General features: G+C 36.5%; 1 protein-coding gene across 3 annotated transcripts; it reads left to right on the forward strand.

Moving 5' to 3' along the window:
* Positions 1-381: 381 nt before the first annotated feature.
* LOC135074568 (putative RNA-binding protein Luc7-like 2) lies at positions 382-9,902 on the forward strand. 3 transcript variants are annotated; one of them, XM_063968904.1, is made up of 7 exons: positions 382-643; positions 718-812; positions 2,806-2,904; positions 4,910-5,128; positions 5,203-5,415; positions 7,462-7,721; positions 8,068-9,902. In XM_063968904.1, exons 1-7 carry the CDS (start codon positions 583-585, stop codon positions 8,201-8,203), a joined length of 1,083 nt encoding a protein of 360 aa, XP_063824974.1. In that variant the 5' UTR covers positions 382-582; the 3' UTR covers positions 8,204-9,902. The 3 variants fall into 3 exon arrangements, with proteins under 3 accessions (XP_063824974.1, XP_063824975.1, XP_063824976.1); XM_063968905.1 differs by lacking the exon at positions 382-643 and adding an exon at positions 1,205-1,283 and having other exon boundaries at positions 721-812; XM_063968906.1 differs by lacking the exons at positions 382-643; positions 718-812 and adding an exon at positions 1,206-1,297.
* The last annotated feature ends 882 nt before the right edge of the window (positions 9,903-10,784 follow it).

Genomic DNA, 10,784 nt, shown 5'->3' on the forward strand with positions numbered 1-10,784 from the left:
TCAATGTCTTGTCACAACAATGAACAGCTGATAGATGACAATTTACTTCATATTTTAACGAATGTCATGCTTAGATGTCATAGCCTACAGTAACAGACTGGGAAAAATCAGTCAAACAAAAGTGATTTGACCATGACCAAACCACTTTTGATTGTGCAATCAATAGCGGTTTTGACCGATTATGAGTTTTGACTATAACACCTTTATGCTAAGCTATGGAATTTTGTAACGCATTAATTCATGAAAACATTAAAAGTGTACAACTAATATTTGCTATCAACTAATTCAAATTAAACTGAGATAAGCCGTGAACTTGGTTCGTAGAAAAAGCTACAAATATTGTCTGTGGTCTATTATGCTCTTTGGTCTACTCACAGATATGGGGTCTATTGTACTACACTTTCGCTTGACGCCATTTTGGTTGGGCAATCGAAAAAACAAGATTGAAGTGTTGGCGTGTGGTGTATTAAAATGTTGTTCGTTTTAATATTTTGAGAGTATTTTCCCTGTGGTTGTACATGTACAAATAAAAGACTTATTCAAAGATTGTGAATATCGTCGTACAACCATTTTGCATTCATCATGTCTGCACACGAGCAAATGAGGGCGATGTTAGATCAATTGATGGGCACAGCGCGCAATGGTATTTTTCGATTTCCTTATTGCATGACCAAACTATGATCATTTGACATTATTATATAATTTTAATTATTTCAGGTGAAACCGATAAACACGGAGTAAAGTTTTATGATGATGCAGTGTGCAAATCGTTTTTGTTGCAATGTTGTCCTCATGAAATATTATCATCGACGGTAAGTTTTAATTTATGATGATTACAGCTTTGGAATCTGAGATTTCATTAATCCTCAAAAGTTATAAGATCATGATATAAATAATTTAAATTTAACATTTCTTCAAAGCAGTATAATTTCTTCTCCGTAAATTTAAACTAATGACTTCTCAGAAATACAGTTTGGGAATGTTTCTTCTCGATTCTTTCCTGTCTCCAGACACTTCATGTACATTCGGATTGTATATTCTTTTGTATTTTGTGTGATATTGCTTCAATATTTTTATGGATCATAAATCCTGATGTACATGACTATTTCTATTCTGCCATAACTGTTGCCCTATTGTAATGTAGTGTCGCTGGGAAATCGTTTTCATCGGAGTGGCATTAACTTTGGTGAAATATGCTTTTCAGAAAATGCCCAACACTAGTCTTTATTGCTCATCACAATACTTAACAGATGAGGGATAGATTGTATGAGTTAGGCTGTTCTGTAAGTACCAAGATGTACGTATAAAACATTTATAGTTAGCTGATTGTATTATTACTGCTAAGCAGGATTTAATTTAATAAGGCACTTACAATTTAATAAATATCCATCGGTTTCTAATGCTGCTTTGGTGAGTACAGTAAAATTTTAGGAACATGAAAGAATCTCTAGCCAGGTGAGAGCATTCGGTGAAACATTCTAACTGCATTGGGTACGTACTGTGCTATTTACATGGCTAGAAAAACCGGAATAGTATTTGCATGTAATAATAATTGTAAGAAAGCATTCTTATCAAACAATTTGATGTTAAAACTGTTAATTCTGTGATACTAATTATTTCCATAGGCAGCATACACAATTATAACTAAATTTTATTAAATTTAATATTGGTTTGTTTAAAAAGTTTAATTATTCTTTTAAGTTGGGTAATTAGGTAGGTATCTATCTTTTTAGGACATTGAAATTCACCTATTTCCTGAAATTAATTTTATTTACACAACAGAACAGATGCTTAATAATTTATCAGGCAACATTAAGTCAGATCAAGCAGGTTTTTAGTTAAATTTTCAATTTCAATTATTTAACTTTTTTCTTGACTGCTATTGATACATATTTTATACATGAAGATATGCATTTTTGCACAAAAGATTTCTTGTAGATATGCATATTTTCTGTTAGTTATACATCTATCCTATCCATATTATTGGTAATGATTAATCTGTTTTTGTACAGTTAAATTATTATTTCTTATCAACTTTAATGGGTATTTATTTCTTGTATTGGGCAAACTAACATGGTAAACTTCATTCAGGAGTATATTTTTTATCATCTCAGGGATATTTTAGTCTAATAGGGCCTTATTGCAAAAAAGTTAAACCTGGGACGAACTCTGGTTTAAAATGACATTTCCATACTAAATGTCAATTTAAACCAGAGATCAACCAGAGTCTAACTTTTTGTAATAAGGGGGTTAAGGTTTATTTTATATTTTAATTTGGAAAAATGACACATTTGAATTTAATAATAGACAAATTAGCTATTTGCTCAGACAGACTTTAGCAAAACCTAGTTAATGAAATATAAAATGTCAAATGAGGTAGACAATAATATAAATATTATGGTATGATATCACTCAGCTTAATTATTAGGATTCTTAAGAAATGCTCAACTAAATTTAGTTTTAAAATAGTCTAATGCCAAGATGAAACAACTTACTAAAGTTGTATATGGGAGTTTCCTCTATAATTTGTAAGTACACATTTGGTAAAATATTATGTTGGATGAACCTGGTTCGTGGGCGCAGTTTGGCGATATTGTATGTATTCGATTAAGCAAATTTATGTCTTTTAAATATTTATATTGGGACTTTAAATTGTAATTTGATAATAAAAAAATATTTTACTTTGTATTATTAATAAAAACAAATTCAAAAGGTGCAATAAATATGATTGTTTAATAATTTTGCCCTAAAAATGTTTGTCAAAATGAGGCAGATGTTATTTATGTATTTTAATTTTCTTTGCAGCGTATGGATTTAGGTGAGTGTCCTAAAATACATGATTTGGCCCTGCGTGCGGATTATGAGTTAGCAACCAAAACCAAAGACTATTTCTATGATATTGATGTAAGTACCAGCAGAGTGTATTTTTGAACTACACTCGCGAGCAAAACTATGGAATCACTTACATGAAGTTGTTTCCACGCGATCTTGTGTACTAACGAATTTGTTAGTAACAAAAAAAGTGGCACCATTTTAAAGATTAAACTTTTACCTTTAAATTGATACCAAATTCATTTAAATCACACCAGTATTTAAAAAGATATCGCGGCTGATGTGAAGAAGTAAGGAAAAAGACATGAATCAACTGTTTGATACGTCGCGAGTTGCGGCCCATTTACCCCCTATAAAAGCACGTGTTTTCGGATTTTTGCTTTCACACGTTGATCCATTCACATCTCAGCTTCTTTTGACACTTTACCTGGGATTCTACACCTTCAGAAGCAGCACAAATCCTTGCACTATTGCAAGAAGGGCTCAGCCAGCGGGCTGTCGCATGTCAGGTCCACATAAGCCAGTCCTGGGTTTCGAAAGTTTTAAGACGCTTTCGGGAGACTAGTGGCTTTATCCCGAGACCAAGTTCTGAATAGCGCCAGTGCACATCGCAGAAGGATGACCGTTTTTTCATGTCAACCTCTCTATGAAATCGTCATTTGACTGGTATCGACATCCAGCAAGAGTTCAGAAATGTTCGTAGGATAGCTGTTAGCGTGTGGACAGTTCGTCTAAGATATAAGCATTAGAATTTGACTCCAAAAAGGCCTGCCACAGGCTCGAAACTGACGGCAGGTCACCGATAAGCACGCTTTCAATTTGCTCGTACACATCTCGATGGGAAGTCGAGCAAGCCACCCCCATAAGCCACTGTTTCAGCGAACCAGCACTGCACAAATCGCTCCCCAGGCTGCCTATAGACCCGACCTTTTCAACTGCTGCACTGCAAACACAGTCTGCATTCATCGGAGAACAAAACTCGCCTCCATTACTCGCCTACCCATCAAAATAAGTGCGAGTTAATTGAAAGCGTGCTTGTCGGTGACCTGCCGTCAGTTTCGAGCCTGTGGCAGACCTTTTTGGAGTCAAATTCTATTGCTTATATCTTAGACGATCTGTCCACACGTTAACAGCTCTCCTACGTATATTTCTGAGCTCTTGCTGGACGTCGATACCACTCAAATGATGATTTCATAGAGAGGTTGACATGAAAAAACGGTCATCCCTCTGCGATGTGCACCGGCGCTGTTCAGAACTGTTGGTCTCGGGATAAAGCCACCAGTCTCCCGAAAGCGTCTTAAAACTTTCGAAACCCAGGACTGGCTTATGTGGAGCTGACGTGCGACAGCCCGCTGGCTGAGCCCTTCTTGCAATAGTGCAACGATTTGTGCTGCTTCTGTAGGTGTAGAATCCCAGGTAAAGTGTCAAAAAAAGCGGAGATGTGTATGGATCAACGTGTGAAAGCAAAAATTCGAAAACACGTGTTTTTATAGGGGGTAAGTAGGCCACAACTCGCGACGTATCAAACAGTTGATACATGTCTTTTTCCTTACTTCTTCACATCAGCCGGGATATCTTTTTAAATACCGATGTGATTTAAATGAATTTTGTATCAATTAAAAGGTAAAAGTTTAATCTTTAAAACGGTGCCACTTTTTTTGTTACTAACAAATTCGTTAGTACACAAGATCGCGTGGAAACAACTCCATGTAAGTGATTCCATAGTTTTGCTCGCGAGTGTATATTTTCTTGTAATTTTTAGACTAGACAGTTCTGGTAGCCCGAAATAATTTGGTCAGAGGATTCGGTTCGATCTTGAGTCTGGGGGCAAGTCTAGTTACTAGACTACAAAACATAATATGTAACAGTAGTAAAGAGCTCTAGTAAGTCTAAATATCGTCCAAACGATGATATATGGACTGGCTCTGACGCATCAGTATTACCCACAATAGTGGCAGTTAACTATGAAATTTTTAATACTTTTTTGTATTTGTATTATGTTTTATAAATAATTTGATTAATTTTATCACAAAATGAACTATAGATTTCTGATCTAATCTCACATTGTATCCTAAAGGCGACAGAACATTTAGAAGCGTTCATTGCCGATTGTGATAGACGCACTACTGCGGCAAAACAGCGTCTCGCTGAGACTCAAGAAGAACTGTCTGCTGAAGTCACGGAAAAAGCAAATGCGGTCCATGAACTTGCCGAACAGATTGGACAAAAGCTCGCCAGGGCGGAGGCCCTTGGAGAGGAGGGAATGGTGGAAGAAAGTGTAAAACTCATGGGAGAGGTACGTATTGGTCGTTTAAATTACTGAAATCTTATTATATTGGGAAAATATTAAATATGAATCTTATTTTTTAGATTGACGAGTTGCGTAAAAAGAAAGGCGTTGCTGAGCAGGAATACCGCAACTCAATGCCTGCGTCGTCATACCAACAGCAGAAGTTGCGTGTGTGCGAAGTGTGCTCCGCATACTTGGGTATCCATGATAACGACAGACGTCTTGCCGATCATTTCGGAGGGAAATTACATCTTGGATTTATCACTATACGTGAAAAACTTGCTGAATTGAAGGTAAAATAAATAGATATACACTTACATGCAGGAAACAACAACTTGGTAAAATATTATTGTTTAATTACTGTGGTGCATATTATGTTTCTTAGATTTTCTTGTTAAATCTTATTTTTTTATATTAACATTATTATACATATTATATTTTTAGCTGAAGCAAAACAACTTATAGCATTTAACTTTAACTAGTATTATGGGTTGTAAATAATTAGTATTGGTATCTATTTATACAATGTTGATAAAGAAAGGTCCAGGAAATTGTGGTTTTGCTGGCCTACAACGCGCGGACGATAGGTGACTTGAAACGATGTCACTTTACGTACGTTTTAGATACACTATTTCAAAATGTATTTAATGCTTATGATGTTTTCTATGAGCTGGTTTACACTATGTCGGGCTGAAATTCTGGATTGATAAATGTGATTACTAGGGTGGTCCTTATTCCTACGAAAAAAATTTTTTTTCATATATTTTGCGGGGCACCACGTAATTTGAATATATACCATATGAAAGTCTTTCTTTATTTTTTTTTTAATTTTTAAAAGACATTTAGGGGTCGCTACCAAGGTTTGAATTTTAAGTAAAAACACAAAATCTGTATTTGTTAGATTCATTTATTTTTAGCCAAAGCCAAATAAAAATATTACAAAATTATTGTTGTTGCTATGAACTAAGATATTATGTACAATGTACATTATTTCAATCAATTATTTTTAAGATATAAGAGTTTACTTGTTAGTATCTCGACGCGTCGGTACCATGGTCGGTACAGAAGAGGGGTTGAGGGGAGAAGGGGACAAGAAGCGACTGTCTATTTTATCTATGCGATGTTCATTTGCACCTAAAATGTGATATAAACACTTAAATAAAACATTTATGAAACCATGATTTAAGATCTTCAAAGCTTTTGTAAATATTTTGACAGCTGGTAGCGACCTCTAAATCTTAACCAAAAAAAAAAAAACAAAAAAAGCTAATTTCATATTTAGAGGTATATAATCGAATGAGAAAGTGCCCCGGGGATAATTCAAAAGTCGAAAAATAAGGACCACCCTAGTGATTACTGATTATTGAAGTAATTTCAGAATTGATTGAACTAGATTGATGGATTACAAGTGTTCAGGTTGGTTATTATTGACAACAGTTTTGTCCTTGTTCTGTTCGTGACAGTGTAAATCCTAACAAACGATAGTCAATTGATGGTAAAATTAAATTGTCGGCCCGATATAATGTTCACCAACGCTATCGTTATTGCTTGTATTGTTTTATTGGCTCAGCGTAATACCACAGAATAATAATAAGTACTACGTACAGAAGTTTTACTTCGCGAAGGTATTTTTAAAAAATTATGCTCAATGTCATTAACAATATGGTGTAATTTAGCCTGTCTCAAGAGTCAAGCACCATTTTGTTGACAAACGTAAGTGATCGGCACTGCGCCGAAGCTATAGGGCTGACTTCGGTAAAATGATGTGACGTGAGGTGCCAAACTGCGGAAAATGGCGGAGGAAATGCATGAATTATCATGAATAATATTAACTACTTATTTACCTCTCAGTGTCTTGAGGCAACTTAAAAAAGTACATTCTGTGTTTTTATTATTATTTAGGCAGTTAAATACTGCACAGTATTTAGTACACCATTTTCTTTATTTTCTTCCATCATACACAAGAATACGCGTGCGTGAATCAATGTTCGCTCGTATGTGAGGCCTTGTCGAATAGTATCCTGTAGGTGGGCCATCGTGCGTGTTTTGTTTTTGATGTAAACTCGCGGAGATGAACAGGCCTGGTAATACTTATACACTTGAAAATGTCGACAGCTTTACTAATGTCTATGCAGTTCAGTGCATGGGTTAACCCTCTAAGGCACAGCATATTTTTTTGTTTTCGACCTTACAAAGTGAATAAGGCTTAAATTATGGTGGAAATATATTTGCCCAATGCAGAGCCTTACAAAGGTCACCAAGTCGCCCGAGGCAGTCGATTTTTTCGAGTAAAAACTTTCAAAAATATTTTTTCAGCTCCATCTTGTTATATTTTACAGAAAACCGTAGACAAGCGTCGCGAGGAGCGTGGGGCGTCTGAACGCGAACGCGGCGGGGGCCGGCGGCACTACGTCGGCGGCCGCGAGCTGGACCGCCGCGCGCGCCGCCACCGCGAGACCGCGCGCGACCGGGACCGCGACCGCGACCGCGCCAAGGACGCCGACCGCGCGAAGGACGGCGAGCGGGAGCGGGAGCGCGAGCGCGGGAAGGACAGGGAGCGTGACCGCGACCGCGACAGGGAACGTGAGCGCGAGAAGAGGTGAGGAGACATTGTCGTGTTGTAAAAATCTAAACATCCTTTTAAATCGATGGCATTTCAAGCTTATCCATGTTTCAAGTTATGTAGTTGTATTAGGTTCTGTTTTGCAATGGTAATGAAGTCTCATTGCAGTTTAAAGAAAAGCTATTGTGCATCTGTGTTTAATCTTGATTAATATTACATTGTTTGTCAGTCTTTTCACACATTCTGTGGAACTCCCGGCAGTTTTATTTTCATCTATGTCCCTTGGCACTAAACTGAAATATGAAAATTAGGTTTGGCATGCCCTATTGCAAGTGCATCATCTGTGCCAAATGACGTTTTAACGCAATATTAACTTTTCCAGGCGGACCAGGTCCCGCAGCAGAAGCAAGCGCGAGGGCTCCCGCGAGAAGTCGCGCGGGCGGGAGCGCGACCGCGAGCGCGAGGCGCGCCGCAGCCGCTCGCACCGCTCGGGCTCGCGCGACCGCCGCCGCGACTGAGGCCGCGCCCGCCTACTTTGTTCCAACAAGGCGGCACGAATAACACATTATATCGATGATCGATGAACGCTTACAAATGATACTTTTCGTATCTATACAAACATTACCGTTAATTTATTCATAGGAGTAACGTGCTGCCTTATTTTCGTAACAAGTATCGTTCGTGCCAGCCTTCTGAAACAAACCTATACCTAGCGACATTTTTCGCGTCTCATTAGATATCTAAACATTTCCAATATAAAGTTAATTTCGTTTTGCTTTTAGTTCCTATGATACGAGTGGTTTGTTTGTAATCCAATTTAATAAAAGTTGAGGTAACTTTGACATAAATGTATTCTCTTACTTTAGCCTATGTTCTTTTAAGTAGTTTTCTTTGTTCGGATTTTCGATTTCGTTTAAATAATTCATAACTTTTCATATGTTTGTGTCAATTTTTCTTTTTTTATTAACATGGATTTATACAGACTTAAGACTGCGTGCTACACGCTTATTTGATGCGCCGGTTACGACTGTTGAAGTGCGTTACACTTGGTATGGCTTACGGATGTGCCTAGGACGCACGTTTTATTAAGCTCGAGAAACACTAGGCATATCGAGGCTCCACTGGTACAATTTGAACTGGTAATCAGAAGCGAGCAATAGGTTGTGCTGCAATCAATATTGCACTTATCTTTTTAGGTCGATTATTATATGTTGTATATTTTCTTACTTTTGTGCGATGCGTCTATATTATACATAATCTGGTGCTGACAAGACCTGTCGTAGTAAAACCTAAAAAAAATTTATGCCACTTATTTTGTTTTCTGTTACATCTACCTCCTAAATTGGTCCGGGTCTATGCGATCGCATGCCTTTTCGTGCAGGGTGTTTTAGTCCAGCCATATCCATAATACCTATAATGTTAATGATTTTGTCGAATGTGCCAAATCAGATAAGGGTGTTGCATGTTTAGATTGACAGACAAAAGCAATATTTGGATAGTTTGTAATCCACTCGATAGATTGTTTGTTGTTTATAATAATAAGCATAAGAATAATTTTGCAATAAGAGGTGTGATTTAATAATTTAGTGGCATGTAGGTTTATGCATGGTTGACATGTGTGAGTATAATTACATAAAATTACAATTTATTTTGTAATAAAGATATTTATCACATTCAGTTGTAGGTAGCTGTTAATGTTTAGACTGAAATTAAAATGAAATCGAGGATGGTGGGTGGCTGAGTTTGTAAAGTCTTTTGAAATTTAATCTCGTAGTTTTTTATTTTTAGGTTAACTATAAGTTTCAGGGAAATTATGTTTTGGCTTATTTTACTTTGTATTTACTTTGACGTTATTTTCTGGGAATACATCAAAGGCTTTACAAGATAAGCTCAAAACCACATTTTATCTCTAACAAGAAACATTCATCAGTTTAGGTAGAAAATAATACTATCTATGTTTTATTAGGATTTAAATGTTTGACTTTTTAGTTTTATTCAAAATGCACTTTGCCTTGTATATTTCATTTTTATCGATTTTTGTGATATGAAGGATATTTATAAACATGTCATAATAAGTAAATATGTCAGCGATAGCACAACGAGTTGAATGGAATACCCCGAGCATTCAAATTACGGAAGTTACTTTATGTAAAAATGCTATGAAGGATGTGCTACATATTTTTTGTTATTATAATAAATCGGTATGTTAGAAAATCATTTTTCTTTTATTAATCCCTAGATGACTCTGAAACATTACATTGCAGGCTAGTGCTGCAAGATGAAGAGCACCTTTTCAGACACTGAAATCCCATAAAAAAATATAATGTATTTTCATAAATGTTCTTAAATGGATAGTACCTACTTATGCTCTTACTCTTTCTTTCACACTTATTTATCCGTACGGCTAAAGTCTCGTCCGTGAGCACGTAGAATTTTGTCCAAGACGCCAAGCTACCCATCCTTATCGCTCGCGCGTAATTATGTTGCTGTCGCGCTCGCACCGCACACTCACTGCGGGCGCCCGTCGCACAGTCGCGACAGCAATATAATTACGCGCGAGCGATAAGGATGGGTAGCTTGGGGTCATTGGACAAAATTCTACGTACTCACGGCACGGACCAGGCTTTAGCATGAAAATCTTTCGAGGTCGAGACGAGAACGTATTTTCTTACTATTCGATACGTTTGTATTTGGTAGCACAAAAGACTTTCGACCTACTAACGTCGCAAATGCCTTTGTAATAAAAAGAGAAATGTGGCTGCATACGACAACAGTCGAAATTAGAAGAAGATGTCGTGAGTTTATACGTTGCCGAGGCGGACATTTTGAACAAAATTTATAATAATTAATAAACGATCAAAATAATTATTTTCGTCTTTAATTTCAAGAAATCCACATTGAAAAACGATAGGGAAAAGGTTTTTACATTGCATAAGATAAATATTTTTTACCTGTTAGGTGTTTAATAACGTGCTAATGTGCTATTCACACAAAAAGGGCCTATAAACACAAATTTCGCAAATCAGTCCGAGTAGAGTCAATGCACTAATTTAAGGAATTTGTGAAGTTATTGTTATTATTTAAACAAGATTAGTATAC

Source organism: Ostrinia nubilalis, chromosome 9 (assembly GCF_963855985.1).
Source record: "Ostrinia nubilalis chromosome 9, ilOstNubi1.1, whole genome shotgun sequence".
In the NCBI taxonomy this organism is placed as follows: Eukaryota; Metazoa; Arthropoda; class Insecta; order Lepidoptera; family Crambidae; genus Ostrinia; species Ostrinia nubilalis.